The sequence below is a fragment of the Mesoplodon densirostris genome, chromosome 13 (assembly GCF_025265405.1).
Source record: "Mesoplodon densirostris isolate mMesDen1 chromosome 13, mMesDen1 primary haplotype, whole genome shotgun sequence".
Taxonomy (NCBI): domain Eukaryota; kingdom Metazoa; phylum Chordata; class Mammalia; order Artiodactyla; family Ziphiidae; genus Mesoplodon; species Mesoplodon densirostris.
Window position 1 is genome coordinate 66,409,896 of NC_082673.1, and position 13,549 is coordinate 66,423,444.

At 37.1% G+C, this 13,549-nt stretch overlaps 1 protein-coding gene across 3 annotated transcripts in view; it reads right to left on the reverse strand.

Annotated features, from left to right (window-relative positions):
- Positions 1-13,549, reverse strand: part of SYBU (syntabulin) — a 71,145-nt gene that overhangs the window by 44,515 nt on the left and 13,081 nt on the right. For 2 of the 3 annotated variants that reach the window (XM_060115794.1, XM_060115793.1), the window contains exon 3: positions 3,383-3,580. In XM_060115794.1, coding sequence (XP_059971777.1) covers positions 3,383-3,580 — 198 coding nt within the window. Of the gene's footprint in view, positions 1-880; positions 941-3,382; positions 3,581-13,549 lie in introns of all 3 variants that reach the window. The other variant, XM_060115795.1, reaches the window with a different exon arrangement.

The window sequence follows — 13,549 nt, forward strand, 5'->3', positions numbered from 1 at the left end:
AAAAGCTCGAGCAATGGTTTTTAGTGATGACATTAGGAATTTCAGGCAACTAAGGAATAACCTTTAGGGACCCCTGTGACCTTGATAAAATGCAAATAAATAAAAAAATCACGTGGTCAGCACTGCTTAGGTGATATGTTTGCCTCTGAGCAATTAAATCAGAAGCAGTTGACAAAGGCACTGTTTCAGGCTCTGCCTCTGGGCAAGGGTCATTAAACTAGTAGGAGTCATAAATCCTAATAAAGGAGACCCATGAAACCTCAGAAATAGTAATGTGATATTTTGTGCGTGTTTTTCTGGAGTATGGGTCTGTGGCCTTCACTATTCTCAAATGATCCATTATCAAAACAGCATGAAGAACAACTCTTGTTTCCTTTCCTCCCGTCTTCCCTCCCTCCCCCCTCCTTTTTATTCTTTTTGTCTGCATTTTCTTCATGAAAGCATAAGGCTTAAACATTCTCAGCAAGACAAGTAGCTGATCTTTAGCAAGTGAGTATCTTCTGTAGGAACCAGACTTGCTCAGGGTGGATTCTGTACATACACATAGGGTTTTAAATCTTTCGTTAAGATATGATTATTCTTATTATGATTACTGAAACAAGGAACGGCAAGGATAACCTTAACTGCCATTTAAACTTAGGTTGTTCTTGGGGCGCCACACTTTTCTCTTTTTTCACTGTTTCTTTGTATTGTCACCACTGTAAAATGTTTTTGGAATGGGGCCAGGCGGTGGAGGGGTGGTGAATAACAAAAATGAAATAATTTCAGGTTGCATTCAAGTCCTACAGTACCTTCACAAGAAAAATCTACTTTTTCTTCACAATCCATGAAGCGGACATTCTTTCCTGCAGCATTTCATATTCTCAATCCCATAGCCTACCTTTGCTGTTGAGGTCAACCAATGTTGATTGTGCCCTCGATACACACCGGACCCTGTGTGCTAGGAATACAAAAAGAGGATGACAGGGCTTCTGCTCTTAAACTCACATCCTGTATGCTACAGAAGCAGACTCCATTGGTGACTGCTCCCAGGTTAAAAGAAAATTGAGAACATTTCTCAAAGGAAGATATACAAATAGCCAATAAGCACATGAAAAGATGCTCATCATCTTTAGCCACCAGGGAAATGTAAATCAAAAGCACAATGAAATACCACTTCACACTCACTAGAGTGGGTATAATCAAAAAGATAGACCATAACAACTGTTGGTAAAGATGTGGAGAAACTGAAACCCTTATACATTGCTGGTGGTTTGTAAAGTGGTGCAGCCATTTGGGAATACAGTTTGGAAATTCCTCAAAGGGTTAAACATAGAGCTGTCGTATGATTCAGCAATTTCATTCCTAGGTATATACCCAAGAGAACTGAAAGCATGCACAAAAACCTGTATGTGGATGTTCATGGCACCATTATTCATGATAGCCCCAAAGTGGAAACAATCCAAATGTCCATCAACTGTGAAGGGATAAGCAAAATGTGGTCTGTCACCACACTAAGGCAAGATGTTAATAACAGGGGAAACTGGAAGTAGTGGTAGTGAGGGGTGATATAAGAACTCTGTTACTGCCTGCTCAATTTTTCTGTAAACCCAAAATTGCTAAAAAAAAAAAAGATCTATTTTAAAATGTGGTATATGCATACAATAGAATATTATTGAGCCATAAAAAGAATGAAGTACTAATACATGAACCTTGAAAACATTATGCTAAGTGAAAGAAGCCGAACACAAAAGGCCACATATTGTATGATTCCTTTATACGAGATGTCCAGAACAGGCAAATCAGACAGAGGGTAGGTTGGTGGTTGCCAAGGGCTGGAAGAAAGGAAAAGTGGACAGTGACTGCTAATGGGTATGAGGTTTCTTTTGAGGGAGGTAAAGATGTCCTGAAATTGGACAGTAGTGATGTTTGTATGATCTCTTGAATATACTAAATACCACTGACATGTATATTTTAAGAGGGTGAGTTTTATGGTATATGAATTATTTCTTAATTTAAAAAAAGGAGAATTGAGTTGGGGGAGGGAGGAAGGCAGTTCTAGTTCTTGAGTACACAAGGTAATGGTTTATTTCTTGGCTATAATTACAGGACACTCTTTAATTCATTGTTTCTGTCTTAAATATTGGGGGTAGCCAACACCTTTTTTACAATGTCCATCTTTCTCTTTTATATGCTGTCTTCTCCATTGTGTATCATTCTCTTTCTTTTTTATATTTTTCCGAAGCAAAGGACTGTTAACAAATTCATCATGACAAAATTTACCAGGAACTATTAGGAAACAGAGGATTTCTTCTTCACACAGTTTAAGTTTTGCTCTCAGACTAAACAACATTTTCTTTGGTTGACCAAAAGAAAGACAAAGAATAATCCATTAAGGTATGCTATGCATGTCAATTATTCAGGAAGAACAGAAGCAGAGAGAGATGGAAGAGGACACAGGACCTTCCAATGGAAGCGTACACAGGACCAACCTTTGGCTCCATTGAAATAAAGCCATCTATAGCTCCTTGCACAATAATGATATCACCAAACAAAAATTAGAAGACAAATGTAAGGAATGGGGCTCATGCAAGCCATTAATCTGTCTTTTCAGGCTCATTAATATGTATAGTACAACTGGTGATACTGAAGAAAATAATGCAATATAGGGGTTGTCTCTCAATGCCAATACTCAGGTCCTTTGATTTTCAAGTTATAACTTTAATTTCACTAAAACTATATTTGTTCATATACTGTATATATTTCTGAGATGGAAAATATTTACTTATATATTGCAAATTCTGAGAACTGACCTTTTCTGATGTTCATGGAATCTCATTCACTGTAATAAAAATCTCCATTTCATCTCATAGCTTTTACTATTTTGTAATTATTGAACATTCTATGTATATATATATATTGAATATATAGCATCATATTCATATTTAAATCTTTCAAAGCAAATAAAATAACTAGGTCAGCAAGTATGCCCAGCCCTACAGATGTGCATCAAGACAACCTGTTCTTTTCACAATTTGTGCACACTTTAAATGGTACCAAGTAATTTCTTAGTATAATTTATGCTAGACTTAATTATATAGTTTAAATGTCTGTTAGACCATTCAGTTAACATTTCTACAAATTTCCTCCTTTTTTTACATGTCTTTATAATGGACACATATGTCACTATGCATTCTCAATTATTAACAACTAGTATAGAAAACATTCCACTCTATGCTCTACCTCCTTTACTAAAAAAAAAAAAAAAAAAGATGTTTCTGGGTGCTAGGCACAGCATTAGTGTTCCCTACCTTGATATCCAGGTGTTTCATTTCAAATTTCATTTGAAATCCCTCTAGTCACATTTCTCCAATAAGAACATGAAGAGTTTACGTACACTCACCTGGCTTTACAAGGCCTGACTTTGGTTCCTTCTTATGTCGAGCTGACTGGATGCTTCCCTCACCAACCATTCCAGCTGTGAATTTCTTTCTAGTAAAGTCTTCATCACTTCCAGGGCAAAAGCCAACAGGGCTGCTGCCAGCATCCGAGGGCGTTTTCACGGGAGATACTGACTGACTACTAGGACAGCCTGTGTCATCTGGAAGACAAGAATCAATGAGTGTTTAATGAGGAGGGAGGAAATCAATGATGGCAAAGGGAGGGCAGGCAGTGAGCCATGCCCACACGCGCTCACACATGTACTCTGCTCAAGAGGCCCGGGTTGACTCCTGTGGGTGACTTGCCTTTTATTTTCCATATTCTGGCCAATCGTGTTAACAATCAGCTATTATAAAACATATTTTAAGGCAAAACCTTACAAGATTTTGCATCACAAATACTTCTGTAACATTCTTGTTGTCAAAACCTAAATTAGTTTGTTTTGACACTGAGGTAGTATACTTTTGGGTCATAATCGTCCATAAATTTTTGATGGGGTAGGTAAATAAAACGTTTGCCAGAGCAATTCAGGATTATTAATTTGAAGTCTTTGGGGTTGTCGGTGTTAGGAAAAAGTTACTTGAATATTATTGACCACACCCAGTTTTTGATTACTGGGCCCATCAAGTGGTTAACAGAGTTTGATAGAGGCGAAAGCTGGCTTTAGGAGTTCAAGGAAGCAGAAGGCAGTGATCCTGTTTTATTATCAAATGCACTCAACCAAAAATACATCAGTCAGATATCTTGCTGCCTGGGGTAAATGGGTAAAATAAAAATGATATTCAAATTAAAAATATTCCCTTAACTTTCAAGTTATATATTACTACCACGGTCATTACTATAATATGCATGATATGAAGTGATTTCTGTAGATGCTTATTAAGCAAACAGGAAAGTCGCATTGCTAACCCCTATAAATACTTTCCATATCTATTAAATATTTATAATGGTTGGTTAATTCATTTATACTGTGGTGAGAACTGTACGGGAATTTAAAGCCGATCAACATTACTTAACAGTATGTCTACTCAAACTAATCAATTAGTGGTAAATCTTCACTGCTAAATAATTCTTTATTATATGGAAATATTTTGATGTCAGAGTTATTTTAGTAACTAAGTGGGCAAAAAATGAATAAGGACATTTAGTACTAATAACTTTTAGGATTATTACACTTTTATAAATATTAAAGGAACTAAAATAATTTGCCATATATCAAAGGCTATTCTAAAACTTCATAGCTTGAATGAAGACAGAAACAGAAGTAGTTCTGAATAAAATATACTGGTTGCCTGAATTAAGATGACTAGAATCATCTAAAAAGTAATTGCCTTTGCTTCATTTTTGGCCTTTATTTCAATTTTTATTATGAAATGTCTAAGTTCCTAGAACAAAGTGAACTTGGCACTAGTAAAATGATGTATTTCTCTTGGATCTTTTTTGACTTTTGGACATATTAGTCTATATAGGACCTCAATGGTCTGTTTCTGGAAGTAAATGGTTTTTAGTGCACGGTTCATACCTTCTGTCTTTGTTGATCTTTTAAATGTGCTATGTTCTTCCTGAATTGAAGAAACTTTGGCCCTGAATCATTGTGATGAGACTCCTCTTGGCTGCTACTGCTCAGCTATTTCGCTATTGTCCCTGGCTTTCTCCTACATTTGCATGTCCCACGCTTCAATCCAAAGAAATCTGAGCTCCTTTCAATCCAAAGAAATCTGAGTGCAAAGTTGCTAATTACTCAGACAGATTCCAGCACTTTTACAAGGTTCAACAGGTCTGCACATGGCCTTGGGAGAGCCTGGTTCCTGATTCCTATCCCAAAGCAGAGAAGCTCAAATGATTGAGGTCTAATCATCCAAAATTACCTATTGTCTTTAAAAGTATTTCCCTATGAGTCAGTTCCATAAATTACTTCTTTTAAAAGAGAGATGGCCCAAATTAACAGAAATCCATGCTTCAGATTCTCTACCCTAAAAGGTACTTTTTCTTGAGAACTCTCAAAGGGACAAAATTAAACAATTTCCAGTATTGAGAAACACTGTCGAAATTGTAATTTAAGTAAACAGAAAATGAATGTGTTTTGTTTGGTTCTACTATCACTTTGCCAGAGTTAAATAAGAAGGAATGAGGATATGCCATGTTTTCAGTACTAGACATTTCAAGGATTAAGTACTAGGGTCTGATTAAAAATTGGGGACTGAAGTTATTCCGAATGGTGGCAGTTTAGGGTAGGCAGTAGCAATTTTTCACCTGGCATGTATGCCTCACCTGTCATCAATATTTACAGCCAATAACTCCAGGGACAAGGATTGAGAAGATGAATACCTAAATAAATCTTTAACTTCAGGTGCCTTGTACAGCTTTTGAATCATTACCTAGTAAACAAGTGTTCATTTATCACCTCTTAACTGTCTGGTACTGCACTTCACATTGTGGGGGAAACGAGAGGGATATGAGACATCGTCTTTCACAAGTCCTGGCACTGAACCAGCCACAGGCACTGTACCCAGCCCCCATACTGATGGAGCTTATAAGTAAGTAAAAGGGGTTGGTAAATATCACTTCCAGCGCATAGTTCCTGTAAGCTGTTAAGTCCGTTAAGGCAAATCCATATCCAAGAAAAACTGAGTTATCAGAGAAGCTTGGGGCATTCGCCTGTTTTGTCTAACGGGACCAACACTAACAAAGGAATCTGGTTTTGGAAAGGGCAGGGCCATTAATTTTCCTACTACAGAGACCACACTTTAGGTTATGCAAAGTAAGCCCCGAGCAAAAGCAACAGAGCTTCAGTACCAGAGAGTCAGCTGGTCACCTGTGGCACCTGAGGTATTTTCCTCTGTGCAGCACTGAAGAAGTGGTTATTTTTTCAACAAGTCTTGTTTAGGGCCCCTTCCCTCCTCTTTCCTCTTCCTCCTTTTTAACTTCATGATCAGAGCTGGAAGCAGACCACCAGTACAGATGAAGATAATATTCCTTTCCAAAATGCAATGCAAAATATTCTTAGTTCACATTTACTCCAAGATTCTAATAGGGAGCCAAGTTGATGTTCTTTGCTTGTTCATGTCTAATCTTACTATGTGCCAAACTACATGTGGATCCAGCACATATCAAAGAGATTTATTTATTAAACCTGCTTCAGTTAAACACTTTGTGTGTGCCTTCTGTTCCTTGCTGCTACCTTTACTGTTGAATTTGTCTTGTAGAATTATAGCTTTTATTAGTTATGTTAGTATAAAGAAATTATCAATGAGAAAAATTTCTAATATGACACCATGAAGAAACTGTTTCTGGGCAGGAAATGGCAGAAATCCCGAATGATTTACCCAGAAAAGTGTGGGTTGTTTCAGATTTCCAGAATGGAGAAAAGTAAGAACATTTCAGCCTGGTTTTAGCATAAGGGAAGCTTTCCACCAAGGCTTTAGGAAGAGAGTGCAGGAGACTCTCAGTTCTACTGGAGAGAAATGAGTTTTTCTTTTAAAACACACTTAAACACACACCCACACCAGCTCTTACATAGTTGAGTTTTTACATTTCTTTCTCTACTATTCATGGTAAGTATAACTTCATTAAAAAATATATACACGCAAGAGGACCACTTTCCATGTTTTACACAGTGTGATCCATTTGGGATGGATCCATATGAGATGATTTCCTTCCAGTGTCAACAATTTAAAATCCCATTTACTTGGGTCCAGGATGGCCCCTGGTGGATCTCAGGTAAAAGTGACCCACATCGAGGCCACATCTAAATGATCACCATCTGCACTGAAGGAGACTAATTTACATGCCCTGTTTTATTTATACTGAGGAATAAGTTCTTCCGCTCATTTGTTCTTGTTTATTTGCTTTGAATACGTCAACCCATATGATTAAGGATAACCGAAGAATATTTGCAGATCCAGGAACCTCCAGAAGTTGTGGCCCACCTCAAGTGCTGTAAGAAATATACTACTAACTAGTTTCCAAATTGGTTTTAAGGGAAAAAAATTTTAACGTCTATAAAGACAGATGAGAGAAGCAGACATCTAATATAATTTTGTAGTCTGGAGGTTGTTAAAACATGATTTTTAATCTATTTTCTTCTCCCTTTACATTACAAGCTTTTTGAGAATATAGGATATAGTTAATAATTGTAAAATGACTCTACTTATAATTCTGAAAAAAGTGTGTATAAGTATCTTTGAAGATAATTTGTATCTTATTTTAAATGCACTAAAGAAACTTGCTAAATTAAAGAAAACCTTCTGTTGGGTTTTAAAATTTTAACAGATCTTTAAATTATAAAAGTAATAATCTTTAATGCAGAAGATGTAGACTACAGAAAAGTACAAAGAAGTAAAAAAAAAAAAAAAAAAGGAGTGGGGGAATAATATTTTCCTATAATTGTACTGTCCAGAAAAAATATTTAACTATTTGGCATACTTCTCACTGATTTTTTATACATATGATTTACTTGCTTGCTTGCTCTTTGTTTTGTTAAAATTTCAACATACATTATAGTTTCATCACTCTGTTATCAAAAATTTCTCCCTGGAATTTGTCAGGCTAGAAAGAAAGAAGCTATTAAGACTAACAGTAGCCAACACAAAGGGGTGCCCCACTGGCCAAAGATGGAATAATTTGAGCATCAGAAAGAATAATAAATGCAAATGACTGATAATCATTGGATATACTTTAAAGATCTATGAGTTCATAGTAATATAAAATAAAACTAAAAAAAGAAAGGCCCTTTCAACTCCCCCAAAATCCCAACCCACTGGAAATCTTTGGAAGTGACCCAGGGGCCAATTCTTTATATTGAAATTTGGCAATTAAAAGGAAAGAAAGGATTAACATATATCCTGATTGTAGAAAATGTTACTGCACAAACTGTATTTCAGGATAACTTAAATCGCTCACTGATATTGGAAAGTTCTCCCTTACAGAAGCATCCTGGTTAATGAAAGTAGATGGAATAGTAGAAAATTACTACAGTTGACCCTTGAACAACATGCGGGTTAGGGGTGCTAACCTCCATGCAGTCGAAAACCCACGTGTAACTTAGCAGTGGCCCACCACATATGTGGTTCTATACCCAAGGATTCAACAAACAGTGGATCATGTAGGACTGTAGTATATCTCTATTTTTAAAAATCTGAGTATTGGGCTTCCCTGGTGGCGCAGTGGTTGAGAGTCCGTCTGCCGATGCAGGGGACACGGGTTCGTGCCCCAGTCCGGGAGGATCCCACATGCTGCGGAGCGGCTGGGCCCGTGAGCCATGGCCGCTGAGCCTGCGCGTCCGGAGCCTGTGCTCCGCAACGGGAGAGGCCACAGCAGTGAGAGGCCCGCGTACCGCAAAAAAAAAAAAAAATATATATATATATATATCTGAGTATAAATGGGCCCACACACTTCAAACGCATGTTGTTCAAGGGTCAACTGTATTTTGCAATTATTTATAATGAAATACTTGATTTAGGCAACAAACATAATGGATGAAACCATCAGACAAAAGGCTGATGGAGAGTCTGCAGTAGAGGGACCAAGCCTTACCCATTTGTACCAACTGAGTATTCTTAGCATAGCTGACAGTGGGGTAACAGACATTATATACCTTCTGATGGGATGTGAGATGAAGCACACAGCATTCTCCACATTCTTGCCACAAAAAACTGTCCCTGAATCTAATCAAGCTTTAAAACTAATGTCCATCTTATAAAATAGATGGAGAACAGTAATGGGTTAAATCAGGGGTTGGCAAACTGCAGCCTGCAGGCCAAATACTGTCAGCTGCCTGCTTTTGTAAATCAAATGTTATTGGAACACAGCCCAATACTTTACATAGTGTCAACTGTGGCTTTCAAGCACAAAGGTGAATAATTACAACAGAGATCATCTGGCCAGCAAAGCTGAAAATATTTCCTAGCTGGTCCTTTTCAGAAAAAGTTTGCTGGTCTCTGGGTTAAATGATACCATGAGGAAGCAAACAGGCACTTTTGAGACAACTAGGGCTAGTAGTTTCAGTGTTCTCTAGCGCACCAAGGAATTATGTTAAATTCCTTGTTAAGTTATGTTAGTAATGAAAATGGCACTGTGATTATGTAAGAAAATGTCCATTTTTTTTAAGAAAGCATGCTGAGGTATGTAGGTAAACATGAAATAACATGATGTCTGGATATATGCTTTAAAATGCTTCAGCAAAGTAAAAGAGAAAAAGGGATAGATGTAGCAAATATGACAGTATCTTGCTATTAATCTGGATAAAGTGGACAAGCAGCTTACTGGTGTTCATTGTAGTATTCTCTCTTCTTTGGGTATGTTTTTAAAAGTGTCAAAGTGTTTTATTTAATTTCTCAAAAACATTATTTTAAATAAGTAACTATTTAAAATAGGAACACAGTGTTTCTAAAAATCAATTCCTTCTTGTAGGGTATTTTAGGATGTTTCCAATTTTCTATTATTGAAATTGCTTTAACACCACATTTTACAGATAAATCTCTTGTCAAAATTTTTATTCTCATAGAACATATCTCTAAAAATGGATTACTAAGACTTCCGAGAAATTTGAGGCAATTTATATTCCTATTATATTGTATGAGAGTATCCTACTTATTAAATTCCTGCCAATAATGAATACTAGTTTGTTTGCATTTTTGCCAAGTTAATAATGCAAAGTGTATTTCTGATGTTTTAGTTTGCATGTATTTAATTATCAGTGAGGCTTAATGTCCTTCATATGTTTGCTGGCCTTTTATTTTTACATTTATCCTATGTATTGTTCATGTCCTCTGACAGCTTTTCTATTAAGGTGTTAAGGAATTCTTATTGATCTGTAAAAAATCCTTATATATGAAAGGCATAGCCCTTTGGCATATTTCACCAAGTTTGTTTGCTTTTAGTTTATAATGTTTTTGACAACCAACCTTTTCTAATTTCTAGCTGTCAAATCACTCCATATTTTCCTTTGTGACTTCTTCCAATGCTTTAATGCTTAGAATGTCCTTCTTATTAACTCCAAGATCAATTAACTATTACCTACACTTTCTTCTAGATTTTTATAATTTCAGTTTTTATTATATCAAATCCATCTGGAATTCATTTTAAAATGCAGTGTAAGGTTAGATGTTAACTGTACTATTATTATTTTCTTAATTTTTAGGAAATGTATCCTGTCCATATTACTTTGAAATGCTTTTCTGATAAAATTTTGAAAGCAATGAATATTTTTTGCAAAGTGAATATATATATACACACGTATATATATATATATATTTTAATCCACATTTTAAAATATTAGGATTGCCCAAAGTGTGTGTGTGTCATATAATTTCCTGATATTTAACTAAAGTGTCTAACAACCAGTGCCATCCAACACATTTGGTGGCAATTATGACGACCAAGTTCCTACTTCAACTTCCTTGTAACCTAAAGATTACATATAAAATATTTCTTCAAAGTCCAAGAAACATCTCTAGAACTTCTGGTTCACTTCTGAATTTAGATCTCAGAGCTCATTTGTTTTCCAAAATGCTGAACTAAACAATTCCAAAAGACATACTTAAAAATAACATCAGGCAGAAGAAAACGTGGTTTTGTGCCATAATGTCTTGAAACATTCAGTTATGGTTTGATGCTGTTCAATGTTCAGTTGCATAATTTGGAGGAAGAATCATTTCTATTTTAAGGAAACATTACTTTAAAACTACATAGAAATCTAGCTGATTCTCATGAATGACAAAAGTGTTTAGAGACTATTTATTCATCCATTCAACAAATATTTACTGAGTATCTACTACATGCCAGACACTGTTATAGGTGTTACTAGTCTTACTGCTCCAGACACTGACATTTTTTACGATAGTCCAATGGAGACAGATAGCTTAAACTCATGGTTAATCTGAACCCTGTGAAATTCTTACTACAAATCATTCAATGCTCTGAAAGGATGTAGGTAGGTAAGAAAAGTAACATTTATTAAGTAGCTATCATGTGGCAAGGATACTAATTTTTATCATATAATTTTAATAATATCTCATTTTTATAGGTGGAAAAACTGAGGCTCAGAGAGGTCAACAAATCCAGCCACACAGCTACTAAGGTATGGACCCAAAGATTCAAACTCAGGTTTGTCTGACTGTAAAGTCCTTGTTTCTCTCACCACCACAAGCTAACTGTTTTCTAAATTTTCCTACCTATGTTTGTTCCAAGAGGAAAGAGCAGAAATTCTGGGAATGCTCAAATTAAAAACAGACAAAGGAAGCTGTTAGAAAGAAGCCATCCCATCATAAACAGACCACAAAATTTGAGGCAAGAAACTCTAGTTGTTTCCAGTTTTTGCTTCAACACAGTAACCATTTAACGCATGCCATTCAAATAATTTTGCATTCTGGGCTTTCAGTAGCAAAATTTGAACTTCTATTCCTTCACCTAATTTTGGCATCTTTTTGGAGTGAGAATTCACAAGTCTACAAGGCTCCACACTAATTTTGCTTTAGTATTATACAATGTGACACTACACAATTGCCAGTGTTGAAGTGTAAGAATCTCATTCATCCATCCATCCATCCATCCTTCCCACAAATGATTACTGATTTCCTATTGTGTGCCAGATAGTCTTCAAGATATTAGAAATGTAATGATGACCAAGACTCTAAGATCCTTGTCCTCAAGGAGTTCACATTCTAGTGGTGGAGACAGTTAATGAAGAAGTAACAAAACACATAGAGAAGAAATTTTGATTGTGATGTACTGTTAATGAAACAAACTGGGTGATATTATAGAGACTAACTGGGTAGGAGGTAGGAAGGTACTTCATTAGGCAGGTTGTCATGGAAGGTCCTGAAGAGGTAATTTGAATTGAGACCAAAAAAATGAGAAGGAACCAATCCTGGAAAAGGCAGGGAAGAGAAAAGTCCAGGAAGAGGGAACAAGGAGTTTGGTGCATTGAGGAAACTGAGAAGAGGCCGGGAAAGCTGAGGGCAGAGAATTGATGATGAGGCTGAAGGCAGGTGGAAGTCTGAGCATGTGCAGGATTATAGGCAGGAAACCTACATTAATCTCCAGTGCAATGGAAGCCATCGTGTGCATTAAGCAGCAGATGACCATGATTGGTCTGTGGAGAACAGACTGAATTAGTGATGTTATCTCTTGCTAATATTTATTGAGTGTCTACTAAGTACCAGGTATGTTTAGAATACTAAACACTTACTTAACGCATGTAATTAACTTAATCTCTTTGAGACAGACACTAATAAGATAGGCATACAAAACCAGCACTAGAGCTTAAGCCACCTCCCTGAGGCCACAGTAAGCTGTGGATATGAATCCAAAGAGGCTAACTCCAGAGGCTCCTTCTTAACCCCTATGCTGTGTGGTCCCTTTAGGAATGAAGGCTTAGAAGCAATAAGCCCACGTGGAGACCACTGTCATAGGAGAAATGAGAGATGACAGTGGTTTGGGGTGGTAGTAGTAAAGATTGAGAAAAGGAGATAGATTGGGGATACGTTTTGGAAACATAATTGGAAGCATTAAGATATGATAATGAGGGCTTCCCTCGTGGCGCAGTGGTTGAGAGTCCGCCTGCCGATGCAGGGGACACGGGTTCGTGCCCCGGTCCAGGAAGATCCCACATGCCGTGGAGCGGCTGGGCCCGTGAGCCATGGCCGCTGAGCCTGCGTGTCCGGAGCCTGTGCTCCACAACGGGGGAGGCCACAACAGTGAGAGGCCCGCGTACCGCAAAAAAAAAAAAAAAAAAAAAAAAAAAAAGATATGACAATGAAAAGTAGGAAGGGGTCAAGAATACCTTCTAGGTTCTTTGCTTCAGCAATGGAGAATATGGTGGTCACTTCTGAGTTTGGAGAAAAATGGGTTTATGAGTTTGTGGGGGGTGAAACTAAGAATTCTGGTTTTGATACGTTAAATCTGAGACACAAATTAACCAGGACACTGGAGATATCAAGTAGGCAGTTGGATATGCGAGCCTAAAGCTCAGAGGAGAGGTCAGTTCGGGGAGCATCACCATCCTACAAGTGAGGAATTTAAAGATTTGAGCCCTTGGGGAGGGCAGGAAAAGAGCAGGGCTGAAGACTGAGGCACCTGACACTGTAAGGGGGGAAGGGATGGGATGGAGCTAACAAAGACCCTCAGA